This window comes from Tarenaya hassleriana, unplaced genomic scaffold, assembly GCF_000463585.1.
Source record: "Tarenaya hassleriana unplaced genomic scaffold, ASM46358v1 Cleome11, whole genome shotgun sequence".
NCBI classification, from domain to species: domain Eukaryota; kingdom Viridiplantae; phylum Streptophyta; class Magnoliopsida; order Brassicales; family Cleomaceae; genus Tarenaya; species Tarenaya hassleriana.
The window spans coordinates 3,443,873-3,464,590 of NW_010961290.1; the positions used below are offsets into that span (position 1 = coordinate 3,443,873).

General features: G+C 35.6%; 5 protein-coding genes across 6 annotated transcripts; 3 read left to right on the forward strand and 2 right to left on the reverse strand.

Annotated features, from left to right (window-relative positions):
* Positions 1 to 459: 459 nt before the first annotated feature.
* LOC104805794 lies at positions 460 to 2,955 on the reverse strand. The gene is made up of 4 exons (XM_010530472.2): positions 2,334 to 2,955; positions 1,350 to 1,472; positions 799 to 1,027; positions 460 to 699 (listed from the first exon to the last, which is right to left on the reverse strand). Coding segments are annotated over exons 1-4 (939 nt in total). The 5' UTR covers positions 2,919 to 2,955; the 3' UTR covers positions 460 to 697.
* Positions 2,956 to 5,209: 2,254 nt separating this feature from the next.
* Positions 5,210 to 9,540, forward strand: LOC104805795 (protein DETOXIFICATION 21-like). The gene is made up of 9 exons (XM_010530473.1): positions 5,210 to 5,600; positions 6,941 to 7,085; positions 7,226 to 7,622; positions 7,892 to 7,978; positions 8,118 to 8,174; positions 8,542 to 8,780; positions 8,884 to 9,002; positions 9,170 to 9,256; positions 9,365 to 9,540. Exons 1-9 carry the CDS (start codon positions 5,322 to 5,324, stop codon positions 9,452 to 9,454), a joined length of 1,500 nt encoding a protein of 499 aa, XP_010528775.1. The 5' UTR covers positions 5,210 to 5,321; the 3' UTR covers positions 9,455 to 9,540.
* Positions 9,541 to 10,124: 584 nt separating this feature from the next.
* On the forward strand, positions 10,125 to 11,877 carry LOC104805796 (syntaxin-related protein KNOLLE). The gene is made up of 3 exons (XM_010530474.1): positions 10,125 to 10,229; positions 10,656 to 11,343; positions 11,430 to 11,877. Exons 2-3 carry the CDS (start codon positions 10,679 to 10,681, stop codon positions 11,707 to 11,709), a joined length of 945 nt encoding a protein of 314 aa, XP_010528776.1. The 5' UTR covers positions 10,125 to 10,229; positions 10,656 to 10,678; the 3' UTR covers positions 11,710 to 11,877.
* A 90-nt stretch (positions 11,878 to 11,967) lies between these two features.
* LOC104805797 (violaxanthin de-epoxidase, chloroplastic) lies at positions 11,968 to 14,972 on the reverse strand. Of its 2 annotated transcripts, none has more exons than XM_010530476.1 (6): positions 14,868 to 14,972; positions 13,758 to 14,007; positions 13,502 to 13,668; positions 13,157 to 13,253; positions 12,679 to 13,070; positions 11,968 to 12,568 (listed from the first exon to the last, which is right to left on the reverse strand). In XM_010530476.1, the coding sequence occupies exons 2-6, from the start codon at positions 13,974 to 13,976 to the stop codon at positions 12,067 to 12,069; spliced, it is 1,377 nt and encodes a 458-aa protein (XP_010528778.1). In that variant the 5' UTR covers positions 13,977 to 14,007; positions 14,868 to 14,972; the 3' UTR covers positions 11,968 to 12,066. The 2 variants fall into 2 exon arrangements, with proteins under 2 accessions (XP_010528778.1, XP_010528777.1); XM_010530475.2 differs by having other exon boundaries at positions 14,817 to 14,951.
* Positions 14,973 to 18,672: 3,700 nt separating this feature from the next.
* On the forward strand, positions 18,673 to 20,442 carry LOC104805798 (bidirectional sugar transporter SWEET9). The gene is made up of 6 exons (XM_010530477.2): positions 18,673 to 18,836; positions 19,086 to 19,122; positions 19,217 to 19,427; positions 19,513 to 19,674; positions 19,776 to 19,895; positions 20,049 to 20,442. The coding sequence occupies exons 1-6, from the start codon at positions 18,788 to 18,790 to the stop codon at positions 20,262 to 20,264; spliced, it is 795 nt and encodes a 264-aa protein (XP_010528779.1). The 5' UTR covers positions 18,673 to 18,787; the 3' UTR covers positions 20,265 to 20,442.
* The last annotated feature ends 276 nt before the right edge of the window (positions 20,443 to 20,718 follow it).

Sequence of the window (20,718 nt, forward strand, 5' to 3'; positions counted from 1 at the left end):
ATACAATGGTAAATCGACGATGTTCTATTTCGTATACAAAGAGATTACGTGGAAAAAAAAATTGATTACAAAAAAGACCAAATATAATATATAGTTTGGTTATAGATAATAATAGGGATCGTAAATGAATTCACAATTGACGTCTGCTAAGAAAATATTATACCCATTTGGAAAGGCCTAAGCATATTTTGAATTCAATTGATTAAAAATTAATATTTTCGAACAAAATATGAATTTTTAAAAGAAAAAAATAAGAAGAAAAAGATAGGAGCAATAACAAATACAAAGGTTTGTAGTCTTGAATTCAATATAAAAATCAAATAAATATAGTTTTTTAAAATCCATTTTTTTATAAAAAAAATACGAGAATAAAATAAAGCAACGCATTGAATCAAATTCAATATAAAAACTAGTCGAGTATAATTTATCAAAATCTAAAATATTCAAAAGAGAAAATAATTAGATCAAAATAAAAGAAAACCCCGAAATATCCATCTCAAATAAAGATACCAAATTGTAAATAGAAATCCGACACACGTCTCTCTTCCTTCGGAAGAGGGGAGAGATCCATGTTACATTATTTTCACTTCAACAAGACAAACAACAGACCAAACATGAGAAGAAACGTACATAGAAAATGTACTTTCTTCTTTTATTCACCAAACTCCCCACAACATAGTTCCATAAACCGGAGTTATCCTGCAAATGTAAAAAAAAAAAAAAAAAAAAAACAGACCACAAGAAATCGAAGAGATTAACCAATAAATCAGCAGAAAGGAAAGGTTGAGGGGAGCTTACAGAAAGGAACGATCTTCCAGCTCTGGTTGTCGCCCTTGTTCCAGCTCCAGAGGACGATGAGTGTGCCATCACGGACGCCACCAGACCTCTGGTCACCGTGATATGCATCCACGTTCAGCCGTATATCGTTAACCATCCTTACAGTACGGTACCCGTCACCCAAGTCCTTGCTCTCTGTCCACAGCACAGACTCGTCGAGCCTATCGGGATCATACAGAATCAGCTGCACCTGCAAGTGCAAACATATACATACAATATGAGGCTTAAACACTTGAAAGAGAGAGAAGTAAAAGTGGCCTGGTCATGGCACATCCTATCACAAATCAGAAACCAGACAGGAAAACAAGAATGTGTTTGGGAGATTGATGAGGACAAGATGACGGTAGCTGTTGAGGATATATCCGTAGCCGAAATACTGTTTGAACGCTGAATTTTACATCGCAGAACAACAATTTCTACACTTTCCCAGTTGCTAATATGTACCCATCGACTTTAAGATACGGAGAACAAAAGATGCCGTTCCAGAAGCAGAGAGAAGCTAGAGCGCTTACGGGTTGAGTTTCTCCAATAGAGTGCTTCAAAGCTTCACCCGTGGCTTTATTTATGAGAGCAAAACAAGGGCACCCCTCAGCATCCCTGATCCTCGTGCTGTATTTCTCGTCTTTGTACCAATGCTACACCCAGAAAAATCAGATATATGGACACCCACATAAGTAAAATCAACCGAGAGTACGAAAACTTGGAGACAATGGTCACAATGTTAAACCAATTATTTATGGGCAAACATAACCTAGAATACACTTGTACTCCCCTGAAAATAGTCCCGAATCTATACACCCATAAGAGTAAGTGAGGAATTTCAAAGAACAACCGCATCGAGGCAGAACCGGTTTCAACAATCTCGAGCATATTAATTTATGAACTAAGATGCCAAACTTTTTCATTTCTAACTTAAGGATGCTCAATGATGATTCAGGCCTTAGACAGTTGCTTAAGATATGTCTCCAAACTCAAAGCCAGAACCAAAACTCAGAACAGAGTAAACACGCCAATCAGAATATAACGAAGCTGAAAAGAACATGGAGATAGTTTAACAGGCATTGATATACGGACACGAGAGTCATTACAGTGTACCCGAAGAAACTGAACCCAACAGAGACCCGAGACTCGTACTCTGCCTGATTTTCGGGCCAATTTGATAAACAAGAACCATATCTTCATAGTTCCATAGAAATCTGACTAGATGGTCCTTTCAGACATAATAATAGTATAATGCTGAATGTATAGGTAGTTTCATACACAACACATAGATCAAACACAAAAACATATGATTCGCCTGGACTCTGATCCTTCGTCCTTCTTCCATGCGCCTAAAACTATTTTTCTGAATCAGACACAATTGGATCAGATCAACATCAGCAAGAAATGCAGTCTTGCAACGGCGAATTCCAATAGTTACCAAGAAACAAGTAATTGAAGACGGTCGAATACAATGATATGAACAGAAAAAAGAAAAAACAGATTAATTTCTTCACCTGTGCCTCATCAGAAGGATCAGATAGAGCAAGAATGACTTGCCCGTCTCTGATCGCCAGATAGTAATTAGGCTCCGCCTTGCAATAAACCTTCACGGTGGGTCTACCGGCGAGCCCGGCAAGATTTGCCGGCAGACGGTTCGCTTCATGGCTCTGGTGGAAAACAGAAGAGTGGGTCTGATGCGATGGACTGTGAGAGACGTGGGTTACTCCGGTGAAATCGCCTCCCTGGCTCTCGAAGGTCGGATTAGGCGGCGGCGGATGCGCCACGTAGCCTCCGTAACGGTACTCCGGAGCCGGATACGGCTCGCCGCTGGTGTGGTGGACATGGGTCGCCCCACCGAACGACGGAGGTGGCGGAGGAGCGGCTGTGAAGTGGACGCCGGCAGGCGGCGGTGGCGCGAAAGGTTCACCGCGGTACGGCGGAGGCGGTGGGGCGAAATGGGTTCCTGGGTGGTAGGATTGAGGCGGTGGCGGAGGAGCGGCGGTAAAAAAGGCGTTTGGAGGCGGTGGCGCGTAGAGTCCACGCTCTTCATCGTCGTCACGACGGTGGTGGTGGCGATGGTGGTGCCCTGGGAATTCCATTTTTTTTTTTTTGGAATAAGATCTACCGACTTCTGAAAGACAACAGAATATATCTGTAATATTTATAGATTGAACTAATATATTACTAGGACTTTTTCCATATCTATAAAAAAAAATTTATAATACAGATAATTGGTGACTAAGCATTATTCCATCTAATTATTCCATATTTGTTTAGAAAATTTTAAATCTATAATGTTACAACGGTAAATTTAAAATATGTACCAACGCCCAAATGAAATTTCACATAGAGAACTACTAAAACCATCCGATATACACACATATCATATTTATAATTTATATATTAAGGTATATAGGCGATGGCTACCATCGTTATATCATATATAAATCATAAAAACATAATTAAACTACTTGGTCTGACCCGTCGTTTGTACGTATAGCGTTCTATGATATACCATTTTGTTTAAATTGAAGTTAAATCCGAAGGAAAGGGAATATATATATATTTATTTTTAAAATGTTCATTTCCATAAAAAGAGGAATCTACCATCTTTGGTGGTGTCTCAACATTTAGGTGCGTATACACCCCCGTGATTAATACTACTTTTTTCTAAAATTGTGATTAAAGGGGAAAATGAAAGAAAAAAATTAGAGAAATCAACAAAAAAAATGAAAAAAAAAAGATACAAAAAATAGAGGCGAAAATGAAATGATCTTCTCACTCGAACCAATCTATGAATATAGATTAGAATATTGAATTCGTAAATCTCATTTTTATATTTTGTGATTTATAATTTAATCTTTGATTTTTTTTTTAAATATTCTCATGATTGTAGAATCATAGTTGGTTAAAATTGAAATGATATAAACCAGATTTTAATGTAAATGAAGATGAAAAATTATTTTTTGATGATATATATGAATTTAATTTTTGAAGTGACATCCACGTAAAGATTTGCAAGATTAGACCAAACATTCCCTTTTCAATGTAAGATAAGATTTATATTTTTAGCGATAACCATCAACAACGAAAGACTTAACATATTAGTTTTTTTCCTTCCCTTATATTTTAACTATTAATAAAAGAATTGTTTTAAAAACTCTAAAAATGAATAAAAATACATAGATTAGCAAAATATCATTATACATATTTCTATATAGATTCATAAAATACCTACGAAACTAAATACCTTGATAAAATAATGACAAAATATATGGTATCGTGAATCTCAATAAAAATACATATACTCGTAAAATATCATAGAAAATATATTTAATTTTAATTTAAAAGAAATAAAAGGTGTGTCGCATTAAGTTTCTTAGAAAGTAAGGGATCTTGTCGGATCACTGCTTTCACCCTCGTTGTCAAATCTCAATACGTGTAATTGATTCCTACGATTTTTACTGGATTTAAAGTAATTGTTACATTTTCTCGCTAATACTTAAAAAAATTGAAAGTTAATCATCTTTTTTATTTTGTTTTTGTTTTATTTGAAAGCCACTACAAAGTTTTTGCAATCACGAAAATTACAGAGTATAAAATATCGAACCAAATAATTTATGTTGGGTCTAAAAATCGACAGAGTATAATTATCTCTAAATCAAATTAAATTGGAATATCAAAATAACAAAAAAATATAATATAAGTAAAAAATCTTTATATAAAATAATAAAATTTCAAGGAAAACCCAATTAAAATTGAACGAGGATATTTTTTTCGAAAAATCCAAATAAAAAAATAATCGAATCGAATCTGCAACGCATATGTCTTAGCCCGACATGTTTAATGACGATGGATTTTATTTTTAAAGCAGCTTCTATGTTTTATTAGCCTAAAATTTCCTCAAATTCTCTAGTGTTTTTTTCCTCCACGTTTCTTTCTTTTTTCGATATTTCTTGATTTTTTTTTTATTTGGTATTTATTTATTATGTTTGTTCATAATTTCTTGATATGGGAAATCTCGAGTTGGATCAAGATTCCTCATAAAGATTTCCTCACTCAAGAAATCCCGTGGAGAGTAAATAGTAGTTCACTTTATTATTTCTCATTTTGGCCGCGGATTTGCTAAACTTTCCCATTTCTCACCCGTAAATTTACGTTACCCAAAGAAACAACCCGACAGCCCCTCTACAAGGAAAACACAGAGCCAAGAATATACTTCCGAAACTGATTTTCCTTATATAAATAAATAAATAAGTAATTTCCTCTTTTGTTTCGATCTTATCTCGAAGCAGGTATCTAGTGGATTAACCGGAATAAACCGAAAGTAATCTATAATGAACCGGAATTGAGACATCCTTAAAAACCTGCTTGACCCCATCACGTACAAATCATTATCGTTGTGTTCCTCCCATTACTCACTCCTTATACACCAACCAACATAGTGTTACACCTCTTCTCGCCTTCCCCACAAAAAAAAAAAAAGAAACGAGCTCGTGGGGATGGCGAAAGGAGAAGGAAAGAGCGTAGATCTCAAAGAGAAATTGCTGAGACATGAGGCGGGGAAGGAAGAGAATCACGAGGGCGTAACCTTCAAGGAGAAGTTGTGGGAGGAGTCGAAGAAGCTTTGGAAGGTGGCGGGGCCTGCGATATTCACGAGGTTTTCGACGTTCGGAGTGTTTGTGATCAGTCAGTCGTTCATCGGCCACGTCGGCCCCACGGAGCTGGCTGCCTACTCCATCGCCTTCACCGTTCTTCTGAGGTTCAGCAATGGTATCTTGGTGAGTTCGAGACTCTATTCCTTTCTCTCTATTTTGACCCATTAATTGTTTCGTTAGTTCCATTTTGATTTTTAATCCGTTTCGATGGTTTTCTCTTTTTGTTGTTTTGATGCTTAGAGGATTGACATCTTTGTATCTTGTGTGTTTAGATATAATTTATGGTTTTATATTATGTAATCTAAAAAAAAATAATACTTTTGGAAAATATCTCGAAATATATATTGATATTATATTAAGAGAATCTTGTGTCGAATTTATGTTAGATTTTTATTATAAGCAAATTAGTTGTATAAAAAAAGAAGTTGCCGTTTCAATAGCAAAATGGCAATTAATGATATTAATTATAGGTAGATAAACATCAGAAGCATATGTAGTAGGCAGTCAAAGCTACTGGCAAAGTGATTTCCCTTTTTTTGAAAAATCTAAAAGGAGTAAATATAAAAATATTTGTACATTAACACCTATTACAGTAAAACTTTTTCCCCCCTTAATCTCAGTGATTAACCATCGATTATGAAGAATTAATTATTGCAATTCCGTTTTATTCACGAAAATATCCACTGTGTAAAAAAAATGCTTTTTTTTGGGCTCTTTGCATTTAGCAGTGAACATCGAATTTTGGAATTTATTTTATTTTGTTTTCTGTCATATAAATCCTTGTTTTTAGTCAAATTATTTCATTACATTTTATTCTATGTTATCTCTTTACATATTTTCACGAATATATTTTTGGAAAACAAAATCAGTGTATTAGAATTGAATTACAAAAGAATGAACCATTTAATATATAACTGACTTTAAAATACAATATATATGTTGGGACGAAGATTTAGGGAACCAACAAATCCATCTGAATATAAAAAAAAGGTACGGTGCATATGTTTTGAAATTGAAAAACTTTAATACACTATTTTTTCTTTTTCAAAAAAATTTAATGTGCAATTTTTTAACACACTAAATATACATACATACATACATACATACATACATACAACATACATACATACATACATACATACATACATACATACATACATACATACATACATACATACATACATACATACATACATACATACATACATACATACATACATACATACATACATACATACATACATACATACATACATACATACATACATACATACATACATACATACATACATACATACATACATACATACATACATACATACATACATACATACATACATACATACATACATACATACATACATACATACATACATACATACATACATACATACATACATACATACATACATATACATACATTTCTATGCTTAAGAATGGAATTTTCAATTTGGATGGTGCAGTTAGGGATGGCCAGTGCGCTTGAAACGTTGTGTGGCCAAGCTTACGGAGCAAAACAATACTCCATGCTCGGAATCTACCTCCAACGATCGTGGATCGTTCTAACCTGTTGCTCGATCTGTCTCATGCCCGTCTACATCTTCTCCGGTCTCGTCCCTACCCATCGATCTTTATTACAACCTTAATTAATATACAATCTCTCTAAACCCTAACCCTAAACCCTTAAATACAATCTCTCAATTAAAACCCTAACATGTCTTGTCTCTCCTCTTTGATCCTTACCACAGGTCCGATATTTATAGCGTTGGGGCAAGAAGAACATATAGTGAGAGTGGCAAGGATAATAGCACTGTACATCCTCGGCGTGAATTTCTCGTTTATCCCGTCGTTCACTTGCCAGATGTACCTGCAAGCTCAGAGCAAGAACAGGATGATAGCGTACGTGGCCGCGGTTTCGGTGGTCATGCATCTGATCCTTTCGTGGCTGTTGATGGTTCATTTCGAGCTGGGAATCCACGGGGCAATGATCTCGACGCTCGTCGCTTACTGGTTTCCCAACATTTGCCAGCTTCTGTTCATCATTTGCGGCGGCTGTCGAGAGACTTGGACGGGCTGGTCTCTTTTAGCTTTCAAAGACCTCTGGCCCGTTGTCAAGCTCTCCCTTTCTTCCGGCGGCATGCTTTGGTAAGGTTCTTTCCTTTTTCTTTCAGTCTCCTCCATATCTATACATATACACAAAACACACATATATATTGGTCATAGTAATAAAAGTAAAATTGATATATATCAATATTATTGAAAACATCCTCATGTTTTTAAAAAAATCGATATTACTCTTGATTTTCTTTAAAATTACTAATCACCCCTTTTAAAACATATGAATTATAAAATTTAAATCGCATACTTTAGTTAGATTATTCTAATTCCGTTAATTATTGTGTTTAATTTTGCAGCCTTGAGCTATGGTACCCAACAATCTTGGTTCTCTTCACGGGGAACTTGAAAAACGCAGAGGTTGCTGTCGATGCTCTTTCAATTTGGTAATTCATATTAACTATATATATATACTCTTCATTCATCTAACGTCTTTGTTTTCTTGTTGAAAATTGTAAATTTCTTATCTTACACCTTGAAGTAATTTACATTTAATTGATTCAATATTCTTCTGTTAAATTTCAGTCTCAACGTCAGTGGATTAGAGTCGATGATATCGCTGGGTTTCTATGCGGCAGTAAGGTAGGTTTGTAGATATGTAAATTTATATATGATACCTAATGAATATATATATATATAGAATGGTAACCACTACAAAATATTTTGTGTATTAATTTGCACGGTCCATTCGCAATATAATGGTAACCACTACCTACTTGGATTAACATCATATGCACGATAAATAACATCTACATTTTATTGAAAAAAAGATATGCCATAAATATATTATATATTTCCGGTTAAGATATCTCATGCATCAATCTCACAAGAAAATTGATTAGCTAGACCATTTCCCTTCACATTCATAATTTTTTTTTTGTTATTGTGCCGAAAATGTTTTATATTTCAAATCATGGGTTGATATATATATATAATCTTTGGGAAACAGTGTTAGGGTTTCGAACGAGCTCGGGGCAGGAAACTCCAAGGGGGCGAAATTCGCAACGATAGTAGCGACAGGCACGTCGTTGGCATTGGGATTTGTTCTGTTCGTCGTGTTCTTGTGCCTTAGAGGAACGATTTCATACGTATTCACCCAAAGCGAGGCCGTGGCGAAAGAAGTGGCCGATCTGTCTCCTTTTCTTGCTTTCACCATCCTCTTGAACAGTGTTCAGCCCGTTCTATCGGGTAACCCTAATTTTTCCATTTTCATCATTTTAGGTTATATATATATATATGTGAGTGTGTATATATGTGCATGAATAATGGGTTTGAATGCACGGGGAAGCAGGGGTTTCCATAGGGGCAGGATGGCAAAGCTACGTAGCGTACGTAAACCTCGCTTGTTACTACGTTATCGGTATCCCTGTTGGGATCGTTCTTGGCTACACCCTTGGTTGGCAAGTCAAAGTAAGTCTTTTATATTCATATATTTATATATATATATATATATATATATATATATATTGTTTGATTTTAAATATTGGTAATTTTTATATATTTTGTGAAGTTAAAATTAACAATACCTTATGTGGTTGGTTCACTAATTTCTGTTAATTGGGAAACTCAACCGGCAGGGCATTTGGATTGGGATGCTTGTCGGAATATTCTTCCAAACCTTGGTCCTCGTAGGAATGACACTGAGAACCGACTGGGACCACGAGGTGCGTGTGTGTATATATATATATATTAATAATAATAATAATAGTATAATCAAAGTATATTTTTATAGTAAGATGTATGATGGTAGTAATTTCTGTCACCCTTTTCAGGTATCTTCAACCCGTGTTCGATTAAACCGATGGTCCGTATTTGAAAATCGTAATGATCGTGAACACAAGAACCTAGAAGATGAAGCCTGATACTATATTTATGGATCAATGTATCGTGATCAATGAAATAATTTAGTAATCGGACCGTTGATCTATTAAACTTTTTTTTAATTTAATACCCATTTTCAAAGATGAACGTTTTCTTCATGATTTCTTTGATCTTTTGAATTTAATTCTAGTTACCATTGGATATATATAAGCATCGGTATTTTTGTTTTTTGCTTTTACAAAAATATTTACATTGAGTATTCTCAATTTTATTTTCATTTTGCATCAATTTTTCTATTTTTTAGTTATACAACTAAATTGAAGTGCATGCCTTTTTTATCTTCACATTTTTGCCATACTGTTATTACCATTTATTTTGATGTTTCACGTAAAATCCTTATTTACTTTTGTTTATACACATTTTCTTTTACTGTCTAATAATTTATTTTTAATCAGTACGTCTAGTAATTTTTACAATTGGAGAGTAGTTTGGTTTCAACCACGTTATTTGTATTTAATTCAAAATAGGCCTCTTCAGTATCCAAATTTACAGTTTGAGTCCCTGAAGAATATAAAAATTGAAAAAGTATCTGGCTCATAAACAGAAGCCGACAGCAGTGGACGCTCTAACGGATACATTTCAATCCCCTAGCCGTTGGAGATGTTACGAAGAAACGGCTACTTTTTCTTTTAAATTCTCCTTTTCTAATTTCTCCCTATAAAATGTCTTTTGAAATCCTCGGAAACACTTCACCGTCTACCCTCTCTCTCTCTATCTCTCTCTCTCTGGAAAAGAAAGCTTCGGATCGAGAACAGGGTAAGTGGCTGAAACCCATCTGGTCGATTTGATTATGCTTTCTCGGCACTGATTGCGGTGGAAACTTGGGTCGGATCTGCTTAATTTGATGCTCGCTTTTATGTGTTTGATTACAGTTGAGTTCTGCTCGACATACTGTGCGAACCCTTGTTTGCTTCTATCGAATTAGATCAAAATTTTCGAAGACCCATTCTGTTGATTCGAAGAATTTCTTGTGTTTTTCGATGATTGCTAGTAATTCTTTCTCATCGTAGTTGAGTACTGTTTCGCATGAACCCTCGGTATGATTCTGTTGAATTTGGCTAGTCTGGGAACTATATTGGTCTATTGGGTTGGATTCATTTGTCGTCGAGCAAAAGTCTTGAAGACCCATGTCGTGGATTCGATGATTTCATCTGTTTTAATTTGGTGTTGGGTGATTTTCAGGGAGAAACCGTTGAAGAGACAAGATGAATGACCTAATGACAAAATCCTTCATGAGCTATGTGGACTTGAAGAAAGCAGCCGTTAAGGATCTGGAAGCCGGACCCGACTTCGATCTAGAAATGGCATCAGCTAAATCGAACAACATTGATGAAAACCTTGGACTGTTCCTTGAAGAAGCCGAGAAAGTGAAGCAAGAAATGGGTTTGATCTGTGAAACCCTAACCAGGATCCAGCAGTACAACGAAGAGAGCAAATCTGTGCATAAGTCGGAGTCTCTGAAATCTCTGCGGAACAAGATCAACAATGAAATCGTCTCGGGTCTCAGGAAGGCAAAAACCATAAAATCCCAGCTCGAAGAGATGGATCGGGCAAATGCTGCGAATAAGAGGCTGTCTGGTTGCAAAGAGGGGACTCCGGTTTACAGAACAAGAATTGCAGTCACCAATGGCTTGAGGAAGAAGTTAAAGGAGCTGATGATGGACTTTCAAGGGTTGAGACAGAAGATGATGACAGAGTACAAGGAGACTGTCGAGAGAAGGTACTTCACAGTGACTGGAGAAAACCCGGATGAGGAAATCATCGAAAAGATCATCAATGATAGCAATGGAGGCGAAGAGTTTCTCACGAGAGCAATCCAGGAACATGGTAGAGGAAAGGTGTTGGAAACTGTTGTCGAGATTCAAGACAGGTATAATCCCATCTCCTTGTTCAAATTTCTCGCAGAATATGGAAAAGGAAACAAATATACGATCCAAACAATGAAAACCACGGCAGGTATGATGCGGCCAAGGAGATAGAGAAGAGTCTGTTGGAGCTTCACCAGGTGTTTCTGGACATGGCGGTCATGGTTGAGGCACAGGGGGAACAAATGGATGAGATCGAGCATCATGTGATGAACGCTGGCCATTACGTGAAGGACGGGGCCAAAGAGCTGAAGACGGCAAAGGATTACCAGAGAAACAGCAGGAAATGGATGTGCATTGGCATAATCATACTGCTGCTGATCGTTCTTGTTGTGGTCATCCCAATTGCTACCAGTTTCAGCAGTTCTTGAAACGTTTTGATCTGTCTGCTCCCGAAAGAGGATGTCTAATCCTTTGTTTGATCACTCTGCCTTTGTACTTCTCTCCCCAAATCTCTCTATATTCTACATTTGATTTGGAATGTTCAGTAATTTGGTCTGAAAAATCTGACCCATCTGATCCAAACAGAAGTTTCTGTATAGTGTTGTGTTCCCAGTTTTACAGTATAATTTTGTCTCAGCATATATAAAAGGACTGCAAAACTGTCAGAGCATTCCAAAGTTATGGGGTAATGAATGTTAAACATGCATTCTGCAAAATGAATGTAGACATATATATATATATGTATGTATGTATGTGAGTGTTCTTGAAGTCTGGGTTTCTTCTTATTACCTCAGCTTCCTAATAGGCAATGCTTTGCCAAATAGTTTCTCAACTTCACTTGCTTCCATTTTCAGTTCACTCAACAGCTCCATCTCTTCTTTGTTCAAACCTTGCAAGAAATTCTCCTCGTCTTGCTTCAGTTCCTTAAACCCTTCGACCAACCTCTGAAGCAAAGTCATCTCGGTCTCTCCCACTTTCGCCACCTCCCCTTCGATCTGTTCGACTTCCCTAATGATCGTTCTCTCCCCTTCTTCCACCGTCTTCTCTATTCTCTCCACGAGCGGAGGCTCAGGTCCACAAGTGTTATCTGTTCTGATGAACTTGCTGAAGTCCCGGCCGACGCTTTTTGCTGCTCTTTCGAGTTCTGGTACAATGTTATTGGGTAAGACTGCACTTCTTGTGTACACAACTGCACCACCATAGCCATCCCAAGCATCGTTTCTTCCTCGGTAATACACAAAAACGTAGTCATCGGGTCCGTTCTCTACTTTAGAAGACAGGATATACCTGCAAAGTATCAATATGGGACTTCTGAAGTTAAATCAGGATAGAAAGTTTCAAGATTTTGCTCAAACTTTCTACTTGGTTTCCAAATGACAGAATCAAGATGATGTTACCAGTCATCTTGATAGTGAAGGTACTCATTGTCATGATTGTAAAGAATGCCGGGCTGGTTTGGGTCTTGCACAAATTTTTGCACTGTCGACCTCGTAAAAAACCCGCCATCTGGGGTGCGTATTCTCCACGAGAGGTTGCCAACAAGCTTGTCAGATTCAGTGTGGAACTCATGTAACTGGCAATCGAAGGTATCAAAGGTCGGATTCAAGCCACTCGATATGTACCACTTTCCACTGAAGTCCCCAATGTTGAATCTCTTAACGAGAACAGCCGGGTCAGGAGCAGGAAACTCTCCCAGATCGGATTTTCTGGGCACGCACTTTTTCCTCGAGACAGCACATTCGTTGAATTCATCAACGACACTGTTCTCAAAGAGATCTCCGCACTTAATCTGAAAGGATACAAATAATGGACAAGACCGAGGATCATTTCAAGTAACTATGTGTTTGGGGAGAAAACATACAGATACCAACTTACCTGGCATTCTGTTTCATCTGGTCGGTTATTGCAGGTCTGGAGACAAGCGACGTTGGCAGCACAGGAAGGGTTAGAAATACACTTGGCAAGTTCTATCCTAGCAGAAAATTAGGGTTCTCATGTGGTTAGACAATGCAAAAGATTCACCCTTAGAGCGGAAAAACATTGCAAATGTATCAGATACTCTGAAACATGATACATGAAAGATAATCTTATGTCTTTTTTTGCAACCATTGTCTTAACTAGATGTATACCACAGTTCCAAAATCTTTACCCGAAAGAACCCATTGTTCTAGGATATACTGACTCGAATAAACATACAAAATTTTGATATTCAAAATTTACCTGCATTCCTTCAGTAAGCAGGCACAAGTTTTGAGAGCATCAACAGCATCAACAGATGGAACTATGAGGAAAGTGCAAGCTAAGATGCCCACTAGTTTTAACAAGGATTGTCGGCTCTGCTCTTTTAGTTTGTTCCACAATGTTAATGCCTCAAATGGAGGTCTTCCCTGACACAATATATGCCAGAGATGAATAACCAAACAGTGTTACATATTGGAACAACAGCTTTGCCCTGAATCATAAGAAACTGATATACCTTAGACAATCCTGACTTGTAACCGGAGGAAGGACTTGAAAATCTCGCTTTCAAACTGCAATGAATTTTACCTCGAGCCCCGGAACAAATCTTCACCAGAACTATGGTGTCAGAATCAACCATCCTCTTTCTAAGAAGCTTTCGGTTACTCCTATTGCCAGAGATGAACTGTGTATCACGGTAGCAAGGTGAACTAAAAGACTGTACAGCTACCGCCATGCTTCAGTATCTTGTCCGTCTGAGGTGATGTCTGAACATGAAAAACACACATCACCCTCTGTGTTCTCAGCAAGGTAAAACCACCAATACTAACACTAATTTGATTTCTCGAAACGGGTACACTCAGAACACGAAAAATGCCACACAATTAGCTAATTACACACCACAAGTTGATAATATCAGTAATAGCACACTACCAAATCCAACCAGGATAATTGACACGAGTGAAATCTAGAATGTTTTTTACCGATGTACAAAACCCACTAGAACAAAAAATCAATCGAGCCCTCCTAGAAATCAACACCAAAGAAACATATGCCAACAATCCAAGACTGAGCTTATGTATCTGACGTTTGTGTTCTTCCTGACATGATGTCTGAAAATGAAAAACTGACATCACCATTTATGTTTCAAGTGATATTTATAGCTCAGCTAGGTAAAACCACCAAGACTCACTGGTTCGATCTTTTGAAAGGCGTACCCAGAGCACGAACAATGCCATACAATCGGCTTATTTCACATCTGAGGCTATCAATATAATTCATTGCATAACCAAAAACGAAACGGAATCATATGTGAACAAGGATCATCAAAAGACCGAAAATTTCGAGATGGAGATATGTATCTGGTGCTGACAACGAGCCTCAAAAAGATGAAATTTTTCGCCAAATTCGGGAAACATAAGAAAACCCTAACTGGGTTTCTTCCGACTAGATAAAACGAACTTCTGTGGGAAAGTAAACTCTGTTCTCGAAGCCACAAGAGATGAATTAAGACAGAACATTGCCTTTTTCGCGCTAAAAAGCACCAATCGATAGAGAAAAGGGTTCAGGATTTTACCAAAGTTTTGGCCTTCAATGGATACAGAGAGAGAGAGAGAGAGGATGTTACCGAGGCGAAGGTTTGGCCTTCAATGAATGCAGGGACACATCGAGAGAGCGAGGGAAGGGGAGGTCCTTTAGTTTGGATAAGAGAGGGGTCGCGTGGGACTATTACGGAACATTGTTTCTTTCATTTTTTTTTATATATATTAAAAATATCTTTTTCTACATGCTTATAAATTCTTATAAATATCTTGGTACGTGCTTCCAAATTGCTCATAAAAAAATATCACACTGAATCAAGGAGAAGATAATAATATGGAACGAACCAATCAAACTCGAAATAAATTCATTCGAAACTATAGTCGAAACGATAAAATACAAAAGATCAACTGGGTTAAAAATATATACAAATCATATTTTTATACTGCGTTTAAATCTAAGCGTGAAAAGGGTATTCACCCGAGTTTTTCAATTCTCTACGAGATATAATTGGATCAAATACTCGATGAACTTCCGAATTATAAAAAAAAATGACATTATTCGGTATAAAGAAAAAAATGCCAATTAAAATTAAGACTTGTTGGCTTTATCCAAAATTCTTGGTGCTACTACTCGTAAATACACGGTTTATTCACGGTAGAAACTAAACCAAAACTTTGTATAATATTAAGGATTCTATGTGCACATATTCGAAATCGATTTAAAATTGATTATATCCTAATGTGGGATATTTATTACATAAGCTAATCATAGTTAGACATGTCTTCGTAGGCCCAAAGCTTTCACACCCTCATCACTTCCGGTTCGTATAGTCGCCATTTGGATTCATAATCGAATTTCAAATCCTAAAATCATAATCGTCCGAATTAGTGATCGAATATTGAAAAAGGTTTTGCGTTCACTATAATTAATATTTATATGTGTTTTATGTAATTAATAGTTATGTACATCCATTATGTATCGCCGACATTTTTATGGATGGTTTTTTTTTTTGGGTATCGGTATCACGGTTAAAATCCAAAATGATTCCAGGATCGAGAGGAAGCCATATATATGCACTCCTCCATAACTCTAATTGTCCATTTAATGTTTCTCTAGACTCATCTACTACCATGATAACCGGAGAAACAAATGAACAATCAAATACCCAGAGACGTACAATCTCAATCACCACATTGACATTCGATTTCATGTATCAAAATCCTCACGTAGATGTGTAGAGGCATCTACCTTAAAATTCTAACCATATGATATCTAATTCCAACCTAGTTTTCATGCCTAATTAGCGGAAGAAAAATGAAGAAGAACCTCGATATAGCTAAGCAAAGGGTAAAGACGATTCTCGGTATAGTCCTAGATCCCCACCGTTGGTGACGCCATCGACGTGAGGTTTTCCGGTGGCGGTGGTGACAAAATCGGAGATCTAACGGAGAGGCGGCGCGTGAGCTACCGGCGCATAGAGAGAGAGAGAGAGAGGCTAATGCGCTCTCTGCAATAGAGGTGAGTGTTTTAGGAATCGGTTCGGGTTCGGGATGAGAATGCATCGGTTCAGTTTTTTCGGTTTTATAAAAATAGGTACAAACCGGTTTTTATATTATGTTCGGTTCGATTCGCTTCGATTCCGGTTTTTTTTTAAGATAGATTTTCTTAAAAAAATTCGGTTTTTCGGGATTTTTAAAATTCGGTTCGATTCGGTTCCAGTTTCGAAAAATTCGGTTTTCTAAAAATAATAACGTTCGAGAATTTAGAATATTCGGATCAGGAAAAATACCGAATTTTTCAATTTGGTTCGGTTCGATTTTAAAAAACCGAACCGAAACGTCCATCCCTACTCCACGAAACCAAAACACGAAACTAATGCTCCATTTTCTATAGTTTGCATCTACGTATTCTTATTTTACCAAATTTACAATTTCGCCCGGAAGTTTCTATTGAACAGTCCTCGCCCCCCTTTAAATTTTTTTCCGACTTTTTGAATTCACCTACACATCCCCTCTTTTTGCCACGAAAAAGTCGATCGTTTTACGATTTCTTTTTTTGGAATATCGAAAAACCAATTGCTTTTACTTTTTTTTTAAAAAAAAAACATGCATCTTTTGTTAATTGATAATATTTCATTAATTTTTTGTAATAATATTTCATTTATTGTTCCTTCTGTATTTCTTATTTTTCGTTTCCGTGATAATTGCTTGATTTCACTTTAATTAATATTAACGAATGCATCTTTTGGAGGGAAAAATTCTTAAATTAATACTTAGGACCATCTGAGAAATACATCCCAAATGTTATTTTTGCCAAAGAGTTTCAATCATATATTAAGTGGAAAAAAAATCGACATGAATAAATAATATAAACCCCGAGAGTGTTGGCCATTTTCATCTCAATTTAGGCACATAACAAATTGATTACTTATCTTATTATACTATTATATTAATTAACTATGCAAATTGGTCTTAATCCATCCGCGCCGAATTTATAAAAATGGTTGAAATTTAATTTTATGATATCAGTTAATCGATTGATGAAAATGGGACAAACTTGGAATTCGCATTATTTTCAATTTTATAATTGTGAAATTAAAATTTGTTTTTGAACCGTCGTTGCTTGTATGCTTTAAACCAAACCGAGTTAGAGTTAGGCGGTGGATGATGTGTACATGTCCTAACAAAGTAATTTGTAGGAGTTAAAATTAAAATAAAAATAAAAAAACAAGGAGATGATTTGATAAGGCCTAACAATTTGGAACATTACTCTATACATACCTTAAATTAGTGAACATTTGGCACTTATGTTGTAGAAATGACAATGTGCCATTGACCAATATTGTCCACATACTTTAAAAAAAAAATATTATTATTATTATACGAATTGTAATTGGGTATTTTTTTTTTTGTAAAATATCACTATTTTGTAACCAAAATTTGGACTGTTTACAATATTTATTTTATTTTTATGATTATTTATCCATTTTTACAAAACATATTTTGTTGTATGTCTTAACTATTTATAATTATACGATACATTCCTTTTTGTCTCGTGTAAAAATATTTTCTGTTATTCCCTAGATTCCTTTCATCATAACCATTTCGATATCTAAGTAAATTGAAAATATTTGTTTTAAAATATCTAAAATAGATTTAAAAATTAATTTAAATTTAAAATATTTATATTTCAGAACACTTATAAATTTTAATATATGTAAAATGGTAAAGAGTATGATTAGGAGATAATAACAACAACAATAATAATAATAATAATAATAATAATAATAATAATAATAATAATAATAATAATAATAATAATAATAATAATAATAATAATAATAATAATAATAATAATTTTTTAGTTTTACCTTTGCCAATATACATATACAAGCACATAAACATACGTATGCATATATACACAGATATTAATATATATATATATATATTCACATAACCACATGTCAAATTAATAATTTTTTATTATTTTGTAGAACAAATGCTGAAAACGTCCACAAATAATAAAATAGAAAGATATATAAAAGCAAATTGAAACCACATACTATTATCCAATTAATTGGATAAAACAAATGGCGGTTTTCCTCGGTAAAAGTGATTAGATAAATATTAAACATCAAATGAATTTGGGGTTTGGCAAGTTAATGAAGAGCTTGCCAAATCATGTACAACTTACAGCCATGCACGAGCTCCTTGGCTGAGCATCACACATTTGTATTTCACAACAGATTCCAAGAAAAATTTACTCGATAATATTCAATTATTTAAATTAAAAATAATAAAGTAACTTGTACACAAAAGGTAAAAAGTATCAAACGCCTCACTCACTTGCAAACCAATATAAATTGGAGCCGCTCGAGAAGAACGGAGAATCCAAGTCGTCTTCCTCCCCAAAGGTGTGTATGTGTTAGAGAGAGAGAGAGTATATACCTATATATACAGACATACACATACATATATACATACATATATCATACACATACGAAGGATGGTTTTCCTCAGTGTTCATGAACTTGCTTTCCTATTTGGCGTTTTGGGTAATACACTATTCTTCTTCTTCTACCTTCTTCTTCTTGTTCTGATGATGATGATGATGACGACCCTTCTTCTTCTTCTTCTTCTTTAAAACCCTTTATGAATATTGGTGCAAGGAATAGCTATTTCTCTGTAATTTAATTTACTGTGTATATGTATATGTGTGTGTTGATATATATATATATATATATCATAACTCCATATTTTCATATGATGTTTTTAGACTCTTGACATCATTTTCCATGTTTCAGGCAACATTGTGTCTTTCGGGGTGTTCTTGTCTCCGGTGTAAGACCCTCTTCACATACTGATTTATCTCGTCTACGTTTCTTTCTTTTATGATTTAAAATTAAAGTTTATTAATCAATAAACATACATGCAGGCCAACGTTTTATGGGATATGTAAGAGGAAATCGTCGAAAGGGTTCCAGTCCATACCGTACATATGCGCACTTGCAAGTGCAACTCTTCTTCTGTGCTACGGAATCATGAAGGGGAATGCCCTCCTCATCATCAGCATCAACACCTTCGGATGTGTCATCGAGATCTCCTACCTGCTCATTTATCTCATCTACGCGCCAAGAGACGCCAAGGTCTGATTTTTATTTTCATATGATCATTAATTATTTAATTCATTCGTTATATATTATATTCACTCCATCGAAATGATACAAGCAGATATTCACGTTGAAGCTGATCTTGATATTCAACGTCGGGGCCTTGGGGCTATTGATTCTTCTCGTGGATCTGTTCGTTCCAAAGCTGAAGAGGGTCACGGCCGTTGGATGGGTTTGCGCTGCTTACAGTCTCGCCGTTTTTGCAGCTCCATTGAGCATTATGGTCAGCTTCATTTTTCTACGTATATATACATAATATCCGAGCAGAAAAAACGACAAAGCATTTGGATTTGGAAAATGAAAACGTCGTGAATTGTGATGCAGAGGAAGGTTATACGCACGAAGAGCGTGGAATACATGCCGTTTCTTCTCTCCTTTTCCCTGACCCTCAATGCCGTCATGTGGTTTCTCTATGGACTACTTATCAAGGACAAGTTCATCGCTGTAAGTAGTTCTTATCCAAAAGCCGGTTCGAAAAATATCCAAACCGAAGAAATATTTTGGTTATGTTTCGGTTAAGACCAAACCGAAGCCGAAATTGGGCTTTTTTCCATTGGTCTAAAACGGTATAATAACTTGCAACTCTTGTGTTTTCAGATGCCAAATATTCTCGGTTTTCTGTTTGGTTTAGTTCAGATGGTACTGTACTTGATGTACAAGAACTCGAAGAAAACCGAGATGCCTAAACCGGTACCTACCGAGAACCAAGAGACAAAAGATTTGGAATTGAACTCAATCGAGATCGTGGCAGTTGAATCCCCCGAAGGGTGTGTCAAGGAGATGAAGAAACCCATCCCAAGTGAAAGCAATTGATAAGTAATAAGGGACAAATATGTATTCAAGATTTCATATGATGGAATAATGATCTTAATTTCTAATGTTTACATAGCTTGTGTAACTCAACCCTAAAAATCAAAATCAAACAGGTTTTCCGGTTTGAATCGGTTTAGCCAATCCAAAGTTAATATGAATGCTGAATCTTGTTTTTGTCTTTTAGAGTTTCCAAATATAACATTATTATTATTATTATTATAACATTAGTAAATAAAATATCCCAAGTTATTTAAATATTATTAGTAAATACATTTTAGCTCTCACTAATCCAGTATAAAACATCTTACTCTAACCATATTTACAATGTTATTAGCCGGTTGAAACCTTAATTGTACTTTCTTTTAGGTTTTTTATACGAAAATCGATTGAAGCTATGGTTTTGTTTAAAGGAATCTTAATAATATTGCATTTCTTATTTTCAAATGGAAATACC

Bases quoted from the DNA above. Each gene is read 5' to 3' on its own strand.
- LOC104805796 (XM_010530474.1), top strand. From the start codon at position 10,679: ATGAATGACCTAATGACAAAATCCTTCATGAGCTATGTGGACTTGAAG. The intron at 11,344-11,429 runs GTATAATCCCAT...AAACCACGGCAG, and splicing joins GTTGTCGAGATTCAAGACAG to GTATGATGCGGCCAAGGAGA.
- LOC104805797 (XM_010530476.1), bottom strand. From the start codon at position 13,976: ATGGCGGTAGCTGTACAGTCTTTTAGTTCACCTTGCTACCGTGATACA. The intron at 13,669-13,757 runs GTATATCAGTTT...ATATTGTGTCAG, and splicing joins ACAAGTCAGGATTGTCTAAG to GGAAGACCTCCATTTGAGGC. The intron at 12,569-12,678 runs GTAACATCATCT...GATACTTTGCAG, and splicing joins CTTCACTATCAAGATGACTG to GTATATCCTGTCTTCTAAAG.
- LOC104805795 (XM_010530473.1), top strand. From the start codon at position 5,322: ATGGCGAAAGGAGAAGGAAAGAGCGTAGATCTCAAAGAGAAATTGCTG. The intron at 7,979-8,117 runs GTAATTCATATT...GTTAAATTTCAG, and splicing joins GTCGATGCTCTTTCAATTTG to TCTCAACGTCAGTGGATTAG. The intron at 8,781-8,883 runs GTAACCCTAATT...ACGGGGAAGCAG, and splicing joins TGTTCAGCCCGTTCTATCGG to GGGTTTCCATAGGGGCAGGA.
- LOC104805798 (XM_010530477.2), top strand. From the start codon at position 18,788: ATGGTTTTCCTCAGTGTTCATGAACTTGCTTTCCTATTTGGCGTTTTG. The intron at 19,428-19,512 runs GTCTGATTTTTA...TGATACAAGCAG, and splicing joins ACGCGCCAAGAGACGCCAAG to ATATTCACGTTGAAGCTGAT. The intron at 19,675-19,775 runs GTCAGCTTCATT...ATTGTGATGCAG, and splicing joins CAGCTCCATTGAGCATTATG to AGGAAGGTTATACGCACGAA.
- LOC104805794 (XM_010530472.2), bottom strand. From the start codon at position 2,918: ATGGAATTCCCAGGGCACCACCATCGCCACCACCACCGTCGTGACGAC. The intron at 1,473-2,333 runs GTGAAGAAATTA...TTCTGGGTGTAG, and splicing joins ATCCTTCTGATGAGGCACAG to CATTGGTACAAAGACGAGAA. The intron at 1,028-1,349 runs GTAAGCGCTCTA...TTGCACTTGCAG, and splicing joins CTATTGGAGAAACTCAACCC to GTGCAGCTGATTCTGTATGA.